Source organism: Hippopotamus amphibius, chromosome 9 (assembly GCF_030028045.1).
Source record: "Hippopotamus amphibius kiboko isolate mHipAmp2 chromosome 9, mHipAmp2.hap2, whole genome shotgun sequence".
NCBI classification, from domain to species: Eukaryota; Metazoa; Chordata; class Mammalia; order Artiodactyla; family Hippopotamidae; genus Hippopotamus; species Hippopotamus amphibius.
Window position 1 is genome coordinate 52,084,932 of NC_080194.1, and position 12,295 is coordinate 52,097,226.

At 33.7% G+C, this 12,295-nt stretch overlaps 1 protein-coding gene across 1 annotated transcript in view; it reads right to left on the reverse strand.

Annotated features, from left to right (window-relative positions):
- CNTN5 (contactin 5) overlaps nt 1-12,295 on the reverse strand; it is a 1,287,027-nt gene that overhangs the window by 385,187 nt on the left and 889,545 nt on the right. The window contains exon 7 of the mRNA XM_057750478.1: nt 1,420-1,515. Coding sequence (XP_057606461.1) covers nt 1,420-1,515 — 96 coding nt within the window. The remainder of the gene's footprint in view (nt 1-1,419; nt 1,516-12,295) is intronic.

Sequence of the window (12,295 nt, forward strand, 5' to 3'; positions counted from 1 at the left end):
CTATGTCTATGCTACTCTCTCACTTCGTCCCAACTTCCCCTTCGCCTCCTGCCCCTCCAACCCCATGTCCTCCAGTCCGTTCTCTGCATCTGCATCCTTATTCTTGCCCTGTCACTGGGACTAACACTTATTTATCTAATGCTTCTTTTCAAACAAAATCTAATAACAAAACATTAGACATAACATTAATTCTATAAGATTCTCTTAAACCTACTAAAATCCATTTTTTAAAAAGGTAAAACACATGCAGGTAAGACTAGATATGTTTTCCGTAAAGTTCACAGACTGCTCACAAAAGGATTGGAGTGACTGAATTGGCATATAGGAATTAGGTTGGTACAACTCAGAAATTATTCCTCATAGTGATTATCATCTGTGTTTCAAAGTAAAATGTTTTCAAAAATATTTTCTGTTGAAACATAGTTTACTTTTCTTTCAATTCAAAAGAAAGTTAGGAGGGTCAGATAAAGATGAGAAACTTTAAGAAAACTGATTGAGGTTTTATTATAACTTATGATAAGGATTATCTATGATAGAACAAAATTGGGTCCCCATGCTACATTAATAATACAAGTATGGCTTTCACTCTAAACAAAGAAGAAAAATTGATTGAGGTACCAGGATCTTGAATTCTGTTTCCAGTTGTTAATTCTAAGATCTTTATTATTTCTGAGGTAGAAATGGACATTTGATTCTCTCTCTCTCTCTAATTGATGCTGGCCTTTCTTAAATTATATGATAGGAAAACTAGACTGAGTTACAAAGAGGTACCCATCTCAAATTATAGGACTGGAACAAAATAGGTATAATTATCTGTGAGTTGGCAAAAGAGAAGATAATTAATCTGAGCACAGTTTACTATTCTGTTGCTCCAAACCCCAAGAAGTACTTACCTATTACCATGACTTTTACAAACAAGAACTCAAGTAGTCAGAAAATAACAAGTAAATTATAGTTTTGTATGAAACTCAAAAAAATGTCTTAGCAGTTTTTGTTCCAGTGTCACAAACTGCACCATAAACAACCCAGTTTCCTGCTTATCTTCTGAAACAAGATGTACATTGGTATTCAGTTAACCCAACTCTGACATTCCAAATAGTTTTGAAAAGTTTTTACTCTCTCAGCTTATCACTTTCATTGTGCTCCAAGCAGTATATTCCTCACTGGTGGCAGGCAGAAATATAACCAGGACAGTCAACACTTAGAAAGGCAATAAAACAATCTTATCAGAGGAGCTCAGTCTCCTTGTCCAGTGGCATTTAAAGTATACGGTCTTTAATTACTTATCTGGTACTCTACTACACATCAAGAAAAACCGTGCACATTTCACCTGAATGTTCCCCAGTCAACACCCTGTCAAAAAGAATGAGCATATAGTAAAAGAGAGCAGCAGCAAAAGAGAATGGGATCCGACTGTACCTGGTGAATGAGGCGGAGGAGAGCACATCAGAACAACTCCCTGGCCTTCCCTCACAGAGACTGCACTTCTTGTCCGGCCACTAAAATTTCCCAGATCTGTCAACATAACACAGTGTTTAGAAGAAAGGCAAAAAGGAATTTAAAGAATTACTACTTTTGTAACTTGTACTTACTTTTCTATCATTATCCAGGCAAAGTTTCTTTTTTGTTTGTCCAGCAGTGATAGGAAGGCTTGAACAACAAATCTCTACCAGCCAATTTTAAATACCACAATTTTCAGATTATATGTACACTCCTAATTTCTATGTTTAGTGCATGCAAATTGCCAGTGTGGGAAAAAATTAAAAAATACTTTTATAACACATTAAATAGTTATTGTAGTTTTATAACAGTTTTTACATATTAATTTTTCTACATATTAATTTTTACACATTAATTTTTCTTGATTAGTTAATCAAGCCCATCTATACATAGTAAGAACAAAAAGAAAAGTGGTTGGGGTGCCTGGTGTCCAACCTGCTGCCTCATTATCTGTCATGCTAGGAGTGGGTTGTAAAACCAAGCATGAATTTGCCAAATTAGAAAGACTGTGTGCTTGAACAAAATATAGTGAAGATACAAGATGTTCTTTTCTATAAATGTGAGTGAAAAAGTCATGTTACTTTCATTTTATGGAAGCCTGGAATGGTGTGTACAAATTAATTTTATTCATTAATTTTACTTCTAGAAGTATTATAGTTATCAAAACACTTGTATAATAAAGAACTAAGGCATTGACTGGGGTTCAATTGTCTTCCCTTAAATTATGTTGCATTTGCACAATTTAAAAATATTTTCCTAAAACTAAGGTGGTCTTAAAAAAAGGATGATGTGCATTATTTATATTTATTTTATTTTTTATTAATCTATTAATAGCTCAGTACATATGTACCTTTCCTTTTTCTTGGACTAGATTGATCAAAGAAGTGATTTTTAGAATAGTTTCTTGGAAATGGTAGAAATTCAATATTTTTATAAATAAACATTCTCCCAAAATTCCCAGTTTGTAAAGTCAGGTTCCCCTGGTGAGAAATGCTTCTTGAAAAGGTTCTGCCTTTCCTGTCATTATTTACCAATCATAAAATAGATTTTTTGAAACTTTTCATCATTTCATGTTAAAATAGTATGTTTCATAGTAATACAATGTAGACCTTTAAATTTAATGTTTGTTAACCTAACAAATGGTGAGAGTAAGCAGTCGAGAAAATATACTGAATGGATATGAAAGAGAGAAATCATTAATTTTAACATTCTAAAAGGGATCCTGTAACTTACTTTCTTTGAGAGATGGGTTACTGTTTACTTATTTGCTGAATTTACAATCAAACTTTTAAAATACATTCAAAATCATTAAGGATCAATCTATTTATAATGAATAAATAAAGAGTAATTTATTACTGAAAAAAAGTGTTTAGGATTTTACACACAATTCTTCATTTCATTGTAAATAAGTGTATAATAGTTAATATAAATAATAGTTAAGTAAAGTGGCAAAGCAAAATAGAAAGAATTATTCTACTTTTACTTTTTTTGGTGGTTTGAAAACATACACATTAACTTCTAATAAAAGTCAAGTTCATTCATTTTCAAATTTATATGATTCATGGCTTTAAACTCATGTGCATTGACCCTTAGAGACAGATGCTGTCTTTTTTCGAACAAATGACCTGAATCTGAAAACAAAGCATGGCAAGCTTTCTCATTTGACTTCCTTTGATTACTCTTAGAAACATAGCACAGTGAGGCAGTGGTTGTGGTGGGGCTGTAATATCTCTTTAGAGATTACACGGTTTTATTTTCTTCTTTTCATCCTCATTGAATTTATGAATTCTGGAAGGCTATGGATATCAATTTATTTTAACTGAATTTCTTAAATGTTTTCCGAAAAGTATGTATGTAGCTTTCAATTCATTTACTGCAAGTTTATATTGTGCTTATTTATGACATTTCAGATCAACCTATTGCAGTTAAAAAATATTTTAATAGCAAACAGTCCTAAATGAATGTCTACTTCTGAAGTACAGACATGGCCTAGAAATTAAACACAAAAAAGAAAAGAAAATTATAGAATAATTATGACCTAAATTGTGTTTTGAAATCACGACTCAAACCATAACACTCGGCTCTAATTGTTTTATTTTGTATCATCTGTTAATACAGGTATAATTTAACATTTTCTCATGGAATTGTCTCTGTGTCATTATTTCCTAAGAGCTATAGCAGTAGCAGTACAAGGATAATTTTTTTTTAATTGTGAATAGATTATTATTGTTTCATAAAGACAGAGGAATGCTCAGAAGAAGCCTACACTTTGATGGAGAGTGTGTTTTTCTCATTTAAATCCTTCCTCCTAGAAAGAAAAAAGGAATAAAACACTATTATTTATAATGTAAAAGTGTTCCTCTTGTCAGGCAAGATTCTGGTTGATCTGAGACCAAACTGATGTGAAAAAATTGTTGGTTGGAGTGGGAATGGAAGCTAGAGAGAATAGTCTGAGTAAAAATACAGCTGGTTGTTTTGATCTCACTGTGAACTGAAAGCAGTTAGTTTCTTTGGAGGTACTCATCAGAGAACTTAGTTTGAGTGCTTATCACATTACTTTAATAGATTAAACATTCTATATTCAAGGACAGAGATGAAAAAAAAAAGAACAAGAGCTTTTATGGATGAGACTTTGATTATTTTATTGTCACTTACAGGAAGTAAAAATTATCTGTTCCTATATTCTATTTTTGATCTTTAAGGGAAAATGATTAAAAATAAAAATCTTAATTCAAGGACTCTGACATTCAAGTTCAGATTATAAACTGAAATAAACTTTCTGGATTTACTATAAAACACACGGACAAGTAATAATATGGAAAAAGTTTGTGATCAAGGATCACAGGGCCTCAGGCCTTGTCTTTTCTCTGACCCTTTTTTCCAAGTTCAGAAACTCATGCAGTGTTTGATCATGGAGCTTTAACTAGAACTGTGGCTTACAGAATTATTACACCTATTCATCCTAGATGAACTATACAAAGAAAAAGAGGTATACAAGTAATGATGTGACTGAGAGCCTCACATGACAGAATATAGTTGGAATGTGTGATTGGAAGCATATTGACCATACATAAGACAAATCATTTCCTAATTCATTTAACAAATATTTTTTCAGTGCAAACTATACGCTAAACACTATGTTAGGTATTGATGATACAGAAAAGCTGTAAAGGGAGGTTATAGATAAATGAACTAATCATACCTACTTGGTCCCACTGTCCATAGACAAAGATCAGAGGAACCTATATTACCAAATAGATTTAAGAGCCCAAACCATCACAGCTTCAGCTGTCACAGCCATACTTACAGGTTACTAGTATATACCATGTGCATGTAACATATAGCACTTCACGCCATTCCCCTAAATGAATGTTGCAAACATATGCACACCAACACATATACATACATACACTGCACACACACTCTGGGCTCTTTCTTTTCTTCCTCCAACCTTCTTGCCTACCAGCCTGCCTTTCTGATTTCCATCTTTTCTTTTCTTTCCTTCATTATTCCACAAAGGATTTCAGATATCTTAGATATATATGCATATAATACAAAATATAAAACAGGTAGTTGACAAATTCCAGGTGAAGGTAAAATGAGTATTGCAAAAATCCTGTAGGGTAACATGAGGGCTTAAGAATATATGTCACAGACTTTTGTAAGTTATTGGAAGTAGATCATAACATTTGACTCATAAACTTAAGAGGGTCAAAACAAATATGGATATGTCCCCCGTCTTAGGATTCATGATTACTTTAAGATCAAAACTTTCTAGTAACTCAGGAGAAGTACAGTATCAGTAGATAGTAAGGTCTAAGAGGGATTTCTTCTGCAAGGCTTCGTAAAGATCACTATGGGTGGTACAGTAGGCTGAGCAACTTTTCAAACCAATTAGAAATGTTCTTCACCTACTGAAACACTTTAAGTAGGTGTAGTGTGAGCTACACACACACCCCCACACACAAGTAAAAGTATTTCAGAAAGTACTCCCTAGAATGGTGAATTATTTTAAAGTGTTGGAGAGTGACAGGGTTTTGGACACTAACTTTACAATTATGTATGCTAAATATAAGAGATTGGTTAGTTATTGGGGAGAAGTGAGGGAAAAGGGTCAAGGCAAGAGGATAAATCTTACGTAATTAGCAATGAAGTGCTGAGGTTCATCTCTCTTCTGGTTTTTAACTTCCTAGTCTTAGATCTGTTCAGAATAAATGGCAATGCTTGGCTTATGGGAGTCATTCATTTGGAAGACGCAATGGGAATGGGATGATCATTTTGAATTGCATTTGGTTATAAATTCACCCTATAGGTGGGCTCAGTAAGTTTTAGACTGTCAATGATCCAGGCATTCTCAGTTAATTCTCTAATGTTAAAAGTGCTCTGAATATAGAGATAACTCACTATGAATTCAAAAATTCATAAAGTTGACTTTGAATGTTTTTAAAAAGTGAAACCATCGAAAAAGGCAAAAACACTTTAGACTACGTATCAGAGTCTAGTCTGTTTTAATAAATTTAATAAACTAGTAGTTTCATTAAATATTACTAACTTTTGGGTATCAGATTCATTATGTAAGATTGTAAGATTGAGGAACTAAGATGAGTGATGTATCTGAGGGGCCTCATGGATTTAAGTTCTAGGATTTCTATAAAAATGACTGATACGTTTTCTACTATTGACTTGGTATTTGCTGCCTCATTTGCAAAGTGATTGCATATTGAAGTCTTTTATCAGTTTTGTTGTTGTTCCTATTATATCATCAAAATAATTCAGATCACTGTCAGATTTTCTGTGTGTCCAATGTAAATATCCTGTAATAAAAACTGGTCAGTCCTCATGGAGAAACTATCTTTGACAATGTAAAATGTCAAAAATATAAGGGGAAATAAAAGAAGGGATAGAGAGTAAATACACTAGCTACTAGCATACTACTCCATGCCAAGTTTCCTGGAAATTAAATATTAATTTCTCTGTTTTAAAGATTACTAAGTTTTTGTAAAAAGCAAATAAAACTTGGCTTTGGTCATATAGTTAATAAGCAGTGAGCTGGCAAATCAAACTCAGTGTGGTTGTTTTTAAAAAATGTATTAAGAAAAAAGCAATTTAATATTTGGAAGTTAGACCAAGTTGGTTTTAGGAATTTAAAAATAATCTTCATAAGCAGCTCTTATTAAAAAAAAAATTTCTGACAGATAAAGACATAGAGGTGATAAAATAAAAAATAATTCCTAAATTTATTTTGAGAATTAAATTAGCATTTTTAATACATAGCTATTTGTTTACACCTAAAGTCTTTCATAAGATAATCTATAACAAGCAAGATTCATAATAATAATTGTTTTCTTAAATAAAAATTTGATTATTGAATGGTACCTTGACTGAAAGCCATAGAAACATGGTTTTGTGGGTTTTTATTGGTAAATGTGAGCTCATGAGCTTGTGATCAATTTATAAGCAGATCGGGCAGGGCTTATTACCCCCATATATTGATAAGGACACTGTCATTCACTAAGGTTAAGTAATGAGAATAAAAACTCATAGCCAGGTAGGATTTGGGCCTCCAACATGATAAATTCAATTTGGGAACTAGCATGTTTTTAATCTAGAGTTATTCTGATACTCTTAATTTTGAATATTTTGATCAATGTGATTTTTGAAGACATTTTCTTATTATGTCACATGAAGTAATCCTTTAATATATTTGTTATAAGTCATCTGTGAATGGGGCATCATATCACCTTTTGAAAATGTTTATTATTTAATAAAATTAGTCTTTTGAGAATATCAGTGGAGCTAATTAGAGATATCTCAAAAAATACAGTTCCATCTATTACATGGAATTAAGAATTGAATTAAGATGTAGCTGGAGACATGGTGAGGTAAATTTACAAGAGGTTTATAGATTTTATTATAAGGAAATTTTCTTCATTCCCTTTCTTTCTTGGTGATATATGTAACAGGTCACATGTGTAATCTCTTGCTGTGTATTACTATTTTCACTTTACATTTTATCACACACAAATCATCCAGCCAAAGCGTTCACTGATTAAGTGGAAACCAAAGCACACCAGTGTACGTGTGCTTTGAAAGAGATGACTTTAACTACATTATAGGTGAAACAGTAAATTGCAATTGCTTTTGTAAAAAGATAAATTAGCCAAAGAATGTGATAAAAATGTTTCTGAATTTACGTCTTTTCTTTGGTATCTTGATGTGTGTTATAAGAATCTACTTCAATTGTGAATAATATATATGGGTGAAATAATATCAAATGTTTAGCTAATGTGATGATAGTCTTTGAAACCTGGCAGAGGGTTTTGTACATTTGACTTAACTCTCTGCACTCTGAGTAAGCAATTCTATAAATAATCCTTATTCGCTTGCTTCTAAGTTTATTTTTTCCAAACTCAAATTAGTCTTAATTCATTAAGGTCTCAGGAAATTATAAGGCTGAGCATTTGAAACTTATATATACAACAGACGTAATAGAGCATGTATAGGGATTTTGAGTATTACAGACCAATAGAGATGGGGCAAGTGTGTCACTTAATACAACCAGCAAGTTATTTAGTACACACATTGATTTCTAAAACTATTAGATCTTTTTATCATCTCTCAAAATTTTCAGCCTCGCTATCCTCTTTAGCTATTTTACATTTTATAATATTTAATTAGATAATCACTTCCTCATCTACAACCTTGACTCCTTACCCCTTTCTCCTTCCATTTTATTCAAATACGACTTCAACCTTGGCTAAATTGAACTTCCTATTCTGCTCGGGGCAAGGGGAATGCAAATGGAAAAAAAAACATCAACAATGATGACTAGTTTTGCTCTAAATTCATGACCATTAATCTCAGACAGGCCCTTTGTTCTACCTGGTAATTCCAGTACATTTAAGGAGTCCATTTTTTCTCAATCCTCTAGACAATATGCTTACATTTACTCTCTTTCAAAACAACCTTCTGCCCCTTCCCCCACTTCTTCCTTTATAATTCGTAAAGAAAATAGCAGTAATCTAAATACATACATATACTCCATCTGTGGGAGCTTTGTAGTGTATACCACATATTCCCCTTCAATGAAAGACTTGTCCAAACTATTGGGAGTTCCATTGAGAACAGCTTCTAGCTCTCAGTCCCCCCGCCCCCTCCCCCCCCTCCCCGGGACTGCCTTTGCTACAGAGAATCAGCTCATCTGAGCTTATATCCCTTCCTTAGGTAGCACACAGCCTATGGCCTGACCATTGTACTCTCAGGGTTGCCTGGAGTTGTTGGCCCAACTCCAGACAACCCTGACAAGCCATTCTAGCTTTTGACATCCTCCTTAGTGTCACCTGGGGCTCCTGTTGAGCCTGCATCACAGCTCAAATTATTCTCCCACATTTGTTTTTTCCTCCTCCCTTCCAGTCGGTGATTCCAAGGGCACTTCTTAAAATTATCATCTGCACTGAACTCCATCTCACCAAGTCTGGTTCCCAGGGAAGCCAGTCTGTAACACCACCACAATAGCTATCCATTTATCTGTATCTGTATGGTCTCTCATCTTATTATCATAAGTGAATTATCTTTGATCTAATCAAAGACCCATCTCCCCTTCTGACATCATCAGTAGCATTCATAGTGGTATTTCTCCAAAGTTTAAAAGAAAAAAAAGCAGGAAGGAAAATTTGTATGTCTTTGATCTCGTTTTTCCCTCTAGGTAAGGCGTGAACCAAGTTCACTCCTTCTGCAAAAAAACTCCCATTTTCTTTTAAGCTTCTCAGATCAGGCTGTCTCTCTACCACTGTCCAAATACTACTGTGAAAGTAACCAGTGACCTCAACATTGTTTCATTTAAAGATCAGTTGCTCAGTTCTCTTCTATTTGACCTATAGTCAGTAGTATTTGATAGAATTGATCACACTCTTCTGGAAACAATTTCTTCACTTGGATTTCTCCTTCTTTACTGTGCCCTCCCCTTCACTTTCATTAGCTTGTTCTTCTTTATCTCCCCAATATCTAGACATTTCATGGTCCTTCCTTAGACGTATTTCATTTCTCAGTCCACATCATTCCCAAGGTTATCTAACCTAGCCCTTGCATTTAAAAAACATGTATAAACCAAATAATTACCAAACATTTCTGCCTGGACACTTCCCTTGAATAGCAACACTCACACACACACACACACACACGCACACACACACACACACAGGTTTATTTGACATTTCCATGTAAATGTTTAATAAGTGTTGCAAACATAACATATCCTATTGGGACTCCCATTTTCACCTGCCAACACATCATTGCCATAATATTTCCCAACAGAGTAAATAATCATTCCATTTTTTCATTTGTTAAAACAAAATACAAAAATAATCTGTAATCAAGTAGTCTCTCACACCATACATACAATTCATGAGCAAGTCCTACTAATATTATTTCATAATATATCCAGAATCCAATAACATCTAACTTCCTCTACAGCTTTCACCTAGGCATCTCTCACTTTGACTGTTGTGATATCACCCTGTTGGTGTCCCTGCTTCTTCCTTTGCGCTCTGTCAATTTTTTAGCACAATAGCCAGAATTGGTTCTTTTAAAATAAAGTTATATTAAATGCCCTAAATGGTTTTCTATCTTACAAAGAGGAAAAGTCAAACTACTTACGATGGCCTGCAGGCCCTAGACCATCTACACTTTGTTGCCTCTTTGATGTCATCTCTTACTACTACATACATCTTCTCTCCCTCCATTCTAGCACACTAGTTTCCTTGCATTTTATCAAATATACCAGGTGTTATCCTGCCTCAGGGACTTTTTACTTGTTGTCTTCTCCATCTGGAACACTTTCCCCTCAGATGCCTGTCATCTTTCCCTCTTTAGGTCTTTATTTCAATATCACCTTCAAGGAGAAATCTTTCCTGGATAATGTTTCAAAAAGTATGATCCCCATCACTCTCTACACATCCCTTATTCCTTTTCCCTAATTAATTTTTTTTTAATTTGGCACTTATCTGCTAACAAACTATTTATTTGTTTTGTCTACTGTATCCCCCGCACATAGAATTTAAGGTTGATGAGAGCAGGGATTTTTGTTTGCTGTGTTTATTGTAATATTCTTAGGCCCTTGCCCTAGCTCTCCTTTCTGCCTGAAATACTTCCCCTCTAAGATAGAATCTTAAAAATATATTTTAAAATATTGCTATAAAAAATAAGGGTTTTGAAAGCAAAAGACCTAGGTTCAAATTATAGTATAACTCTTTATTAATGGTCACCTTGGGCAAATTATTATACTTCACTATGCTTTCCTTACCAGGCAAGATGACATAATTAATTATATATATATGTTATAAGGTTTCTGCGAAAAATTCCCTGACATATAAAAATATGTTACATAACTGACCAAGAAAAGCAATTATTTCCTTCTAAAAATTTCAGAGAGATATATTTTGTCAACTTCTAATCATAAACCTATTTTTTTTCTAAATACTTTGAGCTATGGTATAAAAGATTCTCAAAACCTAATATTTGGAGACAATCTAGAAAGTTATACAAATTAAAAGAAGAAATAACATTCATCAAGTAAAAGAGGCAGCTGAGTGAAGCCAGATTTAGACAAGCTGCTTCACTGTTCATATCTCAGCTTCTTTATCTGTGAAATGAAGACTAAAGAAAACTATCTCATAAAATTTTTTTAAGACTTAAATGTGATAATGTATATACAGCAAGTGCTACAACACATTGTATAACACAATAAATGAAAACAATTGAAACTGTTATTATTATTCATGTTATAAAAAACATTGTTGTGAGAATCACAAGATTAACTAAACTTAACTTTAGTACTATTTAGCTATGTGATTTGCAGCAATAATTTAACCTTCCTGTGTTTTCTTCTTCATCTATAAATCAGGGATTTTGATTGCTCAAAAGAAATAAGCTTGAATGCCTGTGCAGTTGAAAATATAAGACAACAATCATGGAGTGGGAGTGGCCAAGATGGCATAGCAGAAAGACCCTGAACTCACTTCTTAACCATGGGCACAGAAAAGTTACAACTATTTAAAGAACAACTATTCATGAGAAAGACCAGAAGACTTGCAGGAAAGATCTTCTACAAATAAAAATTTAAAGAAGAAAACAAGACAGGTAGGAGGGGTGGAGACAAGGTATAGTCAGGACTTATACCACAACCTACCCCAGCCTTATCCACCAGCAGCCAGCAGCCTCTGTACAAGGCAGGGCTTAAAAACTAACTGGACCAAATGCCAGCCATGCCTACCAGACTACCCACATAGTCATCCAGTCAAAATAGTCAACATACAGGGCAACCCTAGAGCATATAGCTCTGGTGACCAGAATGGAGTGTGCTGCTGGGAAGAATAGGATGTCTCTGTCTCCTATAAAAGGCTGCTTTTCCAAGGTCAGGTAACATAGATAACCTACCAAATACAAAGAAATAAAAACAGCAAATTAGCAAAATGAAGTGACATAAGAATATGTTCCTAATAAAGAATAAGATAAACCCCAGAAGAAGAAATAAGTGATATAGAGATAAGCAATCTATCTGATAAAGAGTTAAAGGTAATGATCATAAAGATGTCCAAAGAACTCATGAGAAGTGTGGATGAACAGAGTGAGAAGTTAGAAAATTTTAACAAAGAGTAAGAAAATATAAAGAAGAACAAAACATAGGTAAATAATAAAATAATTGAAAGCAAAAATACACTAGAATGTGTCAACAATAGAGTAGATGATAAAGAGAAACAGATCAGTGGGCTAGAAGACAGAGTACTGGAAATCACTG